Source organism: Myotis yumanensis, unplaced genomic scaffold (assembly GCF_028538775.1).
Source record: "Myotis yumanensis isolate MYYU_CA2020_CCGP unplaced genomic scaffold, mMyoYum1.0.hap1 SCAF_12, whole genome shotgun sequence".
Taxonomy (NCBI): Eukaryota; Metazoa; Chordata; class Mammalia; order Chiroptera; family Vespertilionidae; genus Myotis; species Myotis yumanensis.
Genome location: NW_027223763.1, coordinates 16,270,056 through 16,276,055, shown reverse-complemented (window position 1 = coordinate 16,276,055; position 6,000 = coordinate 16,270,056). Strand labels below are relative to the sequence as shown.

At 40.8% G+C, this 6,000-nt stretch overlaps 1 protein-coding gene across 1 annotated transcript; it reads right to left on the bottom strand.

Annotated features, from left to right (window-relative positions):
* Nucleotides 1-464: 464 nt before the first annotated feature.
* LOC139020427 (olfactory receptor 1J4-like) lies at nucleotides 465-1,400 on the bottom strand. Its single transcript, XM_070430067.1, has one exon. The coding sequence runs from the start codon at nucleotides 1,398-1,400 to the stop codon at nucleotides 465-467; it is 936 nt and encodes a 311-aa protein (XP_070286168.1).
* Nucleotides 1,401-6,000: the final 4,600 nt, after the last annotated feature.

Sequence of the window (6,000 nt, the reverse complement as noted above, 5' to 3'; positions counted from 1 at the left end):
TTGGGAGCACATGCTAATTTTCATAGTGTAATTATTCTTATCATGGCTGATTGACGTCTACCAACATGATGACATTGAATGTGAGTTGGAAGAGATGAGCACAATGAGCTTGAAGCCAATGTGAGACAGAAAACAATAATCAGTTCAAAGAAAAAGTTCATCAGGAATGGATCATGATGGTAAATCAGTGAATTCTCAATAACATAGAATAAAAATACAAATTCACAATTATACTTGTGTAACATATTTTACAAAAAATTTTATATAGGTCTTATAAGAGATTATGAACAAGAGAATAAAGAATTATTAACAACCCAAGTAGCAAATTTGACAAGTTGAATATGAACAGCACTTGTACATAACAACAGAATGCATATTCTAAGATTATATGGAGATGTTGACCGAACAATAATTATAGAATATCTGTCTCACTGTGCACCTGCCTGAAACCAGAGGCCTTCTGATTACCAGTTAAAGAGCTTAACCCTATTGACACACATCTCTAAGGCCTGTTTTATATCTCTGTTCCTCAGGCTGTAGATGAAGGGGTTCAGCATGGGGGTAACTACTGTATACATGACTGAAGCAATTATGTCTTTGAAACCCCATGATGAGGATAAAAAGTAAACACCTGTAGCTGTCCCATAGTATAAAAACACCACAGAGAGATGAGAGCCACAGGTGGAAAAGGCTTTAAAGAGTCTCGTAGTGGAGGGCACCCTCAGGATGATGGTTCCTATACAGATATATGAGCCTAAAATAACACATAAAAGCAGGAAGAAAATCATTCCTCCCTCGGTGAATAGGACCAGCTCATTGAGTGAGATGTCAGAGCAGCTCAGCTTCAGCAGCACAGTGAGATCACAGAAGAAGTGGGTGATGATATTGTGGGCACCGAAGGACAGGCGGACCAAGAGGAGGGTATGAAAAAGTCCATGGACACAGGCAGCCATATAAGACCCAGCCACCAGGAATACGCACAGCCCATTCCTCATGATGGTGGTATAGCGCAGAGGGTGACAGATGGCCACATACCTGTCATATGCCATCACAGCCAAAAGGAAATTGTCAACACTAGCAAAAAGTATGAAGAAATACAACTGAGAAATGCACCCCACATAGGGGATGGATTGTTGCCGAGTCTGAATGTCCATGAGCATCTTAGGGACAGTGACAGAGGAGAGAGAAATGTCAGAGAAGGCCAAGTGGCTGAGGAAGAAGTACATGGGCGTGTGCAGGCGAGAGTCCAGCCTGATGAGCAGGATGATGAGCAGGTTGCCCAGCACCGTGGTCAGGTACATGCCCAGGAAGAGGGTGAAGAATACGCCCTGCTGCCCTGGCGGGATGGGGAGCCCCAGGAGGAGGAACTGGGACACGCTGCTCTGGTTCTCAGGCCTCATGCTGCTCTTCTGTCTGCTGGGGATGAAGAAGGTGTGGGGATTCTCAGGAACCTAGAAAGGAAGATCAGAACCACCACATCTCATACCATCATTTTTCTGGGCAAACCATTCATTTTGTAAAACTTTCATATTAATTTCTCACACTTGTGGATATATGCATCTTTCTTCTCTTCCAGTCTGGCTCTAGGCAAGCATTGGAACCCCAATTAGTCAACAAGACCTCATTACAAAGAAGCAAGAGTGTGTTCACTGTGTCATTCACCAGGATTTATTGAACATGGAGTCGGTGTCGGGACCTCCATTAAGGCCTGAGATGCAGCAGTGAACAAGAGAAGCAACTTCCCCACTTCTATGAGTTAGGTCTTGATGAGCATGGAGGGATAATTTCTACACCAAGCCACAGCGAACCATAATAATTCACCCTGGCAGAACTGGAAGGCGAGCCCCTGAAAATTGTCTGTTCTTTCTGCTTTAAAGTGCTGAATGGGCATTTGTGGAGCATTATCCCATTGAACCTCAGCTGTAAACACAGGGAAAAGCTAGAAATCGGTGGCCATTGAAACCACTAGATGCCAGAAAATCTCCAAAATAGTCCACAAACTATTTTTTATAATAATACTGAGCATTGTGGTGGCATAAACACTGTGCTGAACATGAGGTTAAAGGCTTTATCAAGTTTCCTAAGTAAATCTAACATCAGCTTTACATTCCCAGATTAAAAATCTTTACAGCTGCACGAGGAATTCTGTTAGGAAATGGAAATATAAGGGATACAAGTTTTACACCATTTTTGTAGGTCAAAAAGTACCAAATATTCTTTAATGGAGTTAGTAGTATTGTAATAACTTTGTATGGTGACTTGACTGATACAAGACTTATTGTGGTGATGGGTATATAATTGGTAAATCACCATGCTGTACACACCTGAACCTAATATATTGTATGTCCACTTTAGGAATAAATGAAAAGGAGGAAAATGATCAAATATTGACTACTTTGTGAAGTTTAGTCTAATATGTCTGCATGATGAGAACCTGTGCTCTTACCCACTCCCCATGAAACTTCCCTCTTCATTGGGAACACTCTTTGCTAATTTAGGGTTGACAATACTTCACATTTTCTTAGATCCCTACCTAGAGAGTTCCCTTCATTTATAATGGTCTGTTTTTCAATTAACAAAACACCCTTACATTCATTATAATTTGCTCACAAATACATGTTAGTTGAGGACCTGCGTTTTATGAGGCAATTGTTATGTCTTTCTTTCACTTTGTAGATTGAAAACAGAGGCCAGTGAGTTAAGTGACTTTCTCAAGGTTCACCACACCAATGGGTGCTGGTCCCGCACTCTGACTTCACACAGCATGACACCTAATGATTCTTTGCCTGGACATTAAGTGAAAGTGTTACCAACCTCTGAGTGACACAGTCACACTCAGGTATGTGAGAAGCACAGCAGATCCATTTCAGACACCGGGGTTCTTTGGAGATTGTTTAGCTCAGCCAATGGGGCCCCAGGAGAAGGTCTCTGCAGGAAATATTTGAGGTCATAGGGGCAAGTTGGAAGCCCCAGACACACATTCAAATCACACACACACACACACACACACACACACACACTGCCGATTTGAAAATTCCAATGAACTGTGATCATGTTCCCATCCTAAGGGAAGGATAGCCAATATGGGGCTCAGCTCATAAACATGCATAGACATACATACAAGTCATAATAAACACACAAATCGAGACATACACACCACTCAGTGATGGACCACTCACCCACAAACATTCTCAATGCACATCAACACACCTGGCTCATGATACACCTGGCAAAGACTTCATCCCCACATATACATAGCTCATGCACTATTCACATACATCACCAAAAACACACAAAAGCACAAACAATTCAAAAATACCACAGGAAACACACACCAACAATACATGTGCCCACCCAGCCACACTCACTGCATTAAGCAGCGCACACCCTCCTATTAATGAGAGGTATGCTTCCCCCATTCTGTCCCATCCCCTTCCTGGGGAGGGCAGTCAGCATGGGGCAGTTAAGCGTATTCTGTCACAGGCACCATCATTAAACTACCACCAACACCCCATGCACGTGGTCACATACACATGGTAAGAGAAAACCCAAGGAAAAACCTTTTTGCTCTCACACATGTCATCCACAGACAGAACTAGCATGTGCACCAGCACACACTGCTGAGCAGAGGTCTGAGCCCTCTCTGAGCTGACCTTGGTTCCCGGTGAGGTAGGGCATCTTCCTGTCCAGCAGCAGAGACCGCAGTCTCACTCCCGATGCTCAGCTGTGATGCCAGTGTTTACTATCACAGACATGAATCACTAGTCCCTAATCACACGCCAGGAGGCTGGTGACTAGATCTACACGCACTAAAACAGGGCCCAGGTTAAGTCTGACTCAGGAAAAGAGTCAGATACATACTGCACGCACACACACAACTATCAAACAGCACATACACAAGTGTACATAGTATATTCAGACAGACACACAAACTGACACACACAGTCATGGACACCAAGTCTCACACATGAACCCACTAGCACAGGCAGATCCATCACCAAGGGCAGATTTCCAGCTCCTCTCACCTAGGTTTGTCATTGGTGAGTTCAGACACCTTCTGCTCCAGACCGTCGCCCATCTCCTCAGGTTTTCTTCAGGAGACCTAGTATCCAGACACACAGAGGCAATATCTGTTACCTTGGCACTTCTACAGACTTTCCTTTTCCTTAACCAGCTCCAGAGAAATGAGTCCAAAGATAGCACTTAACTACTAATGAGAGACTGCAACCAAGTCCCCAAGCTTGTGGCTAATTTCTGACTGCCCTTTGGGGAGCTGAGTGTCCAAGAGCCACAGGGACTGGAGTCCTAGGGGACAGTGTCCCTGATTCCAGTTATGCCCTGGCCACCTTTCTTCTTGGGCATTGTTCCATCTGGAGAATGGAGTTTTCCAATTTTTATTTTGAAGTTATTTTAAAGATATAGAAAGTTGTAAAAATGATATCAAGAATTTGGAAGTCTTCAAGCAGATTCCCAATGGTTAACGTTTTGTTATGTTCACCATATGTTTATATGTATGTATATTTCAAGCTAAGATTTTCAGCAAATATACCGTATAGCATATTATTAGAAGTTATATGGTATTAATTTTTCCAATTACTAGTGTTTTACCCTTGTCAGTTGGCTAAGGTGGTGTGTGCCAGGTTTTTTACTGTAAAGTTATCATTTTTTAAAGTTACTATTTTAACCTGGTTATTAATAGGTTTCATTTGGATACATATTCTGAAATAATATAAACATATATGTTTCTTAAAATTGCATTGACTACATTTAACATTCATTGATGATTCTTTTTTTTAAAAATATACTTTATTGATATTCCACAGAGAGGAAGGGAGAGAGATAGAGAGTTATAAACATCAATGAGAGAGAAACATTGATCAGCCGCCTCCTGCACATCTCCCACTGGGGATGTGCCCGCAACCCAGGTACATGCACCTGACCGGAATCGAACCCGGGACCTTTCAGTCCGCAGGCCGACGCTCTATCCACTGAGCCAAACTGGTTTCGGCCATTGATGATTCTTATATGACAAAATTATTGGAAATGTGGTGGCCAAATGGTGATTTTTCTAATTCTATCATTTCTTTTATGTTTATTAGTTGTATTCTCCTATGAGAAGGATCTTACTCTTATTTTTCATTCATATTAATTTATTAATATCATTTTTTCATATGTCTCTTGGCCACTTTGGAGAAATGTCCATTTATGTCCTTTGCCCATTTTTTGATTGGATTGTTTGTCTTCCTTTTGTTAAGTTTTATGAGTTCCTTATATATTTTAGAAATTAATCCCTTATCAGATGTATCATTGGCAAATATGTTCTTCCATGTAGTGAGCTTCCTTTTTATTTAGTTGATGGTTTCTTTTGCTGTGCAGAAGCTTGTTATTTTCATGTAGTCCCATTTGTTTGTTGGCTCCTTAGTTTCCTTTGTCCTAGGAGATGTATCAGTAAACATATTGCTATGAGAGATGTCTGAGATTTTGCTGCCTATATTTTCTTATAAGATTTTTTATGGTTTCATGGCTGACATTTAATTCTTGTATTCATTTTGAATTTATTCTTGTCTATGATGAAAGTTGGTGGTATAGTTTCATTTTTTTTGCATGTACCTGTCCAGTTTCCCCACCATTTGTTGAAGAGACTCTCTTGACTCCATTGTATGCTCTTGCCTCCTCTATCAAATATTAATTGAGGGTAATGGCATGGGTCAATTCAATTTCTGAGTTCTCTGTTCTGATCCATTGATCTATATGCCTGTTCTTGAGAATATATAGACATAATTCTGGCTTCAAGAATTACTTAGGTTACTTACTTTATTTTCCCCTTTAATCTAATTATGGTGTTAATGTGAAATATAGTTAGGATTCTTTGTTTTGTTTACCACCTCTCCTATTTATTTTTAGTGAGAAAAGACAGCATGGTCAAACAATACAAATAATTCTACTCATCGCCTATCTTTTCTGCAACACCTCTTGTAGGTAAACAATCTTATTAGTTTC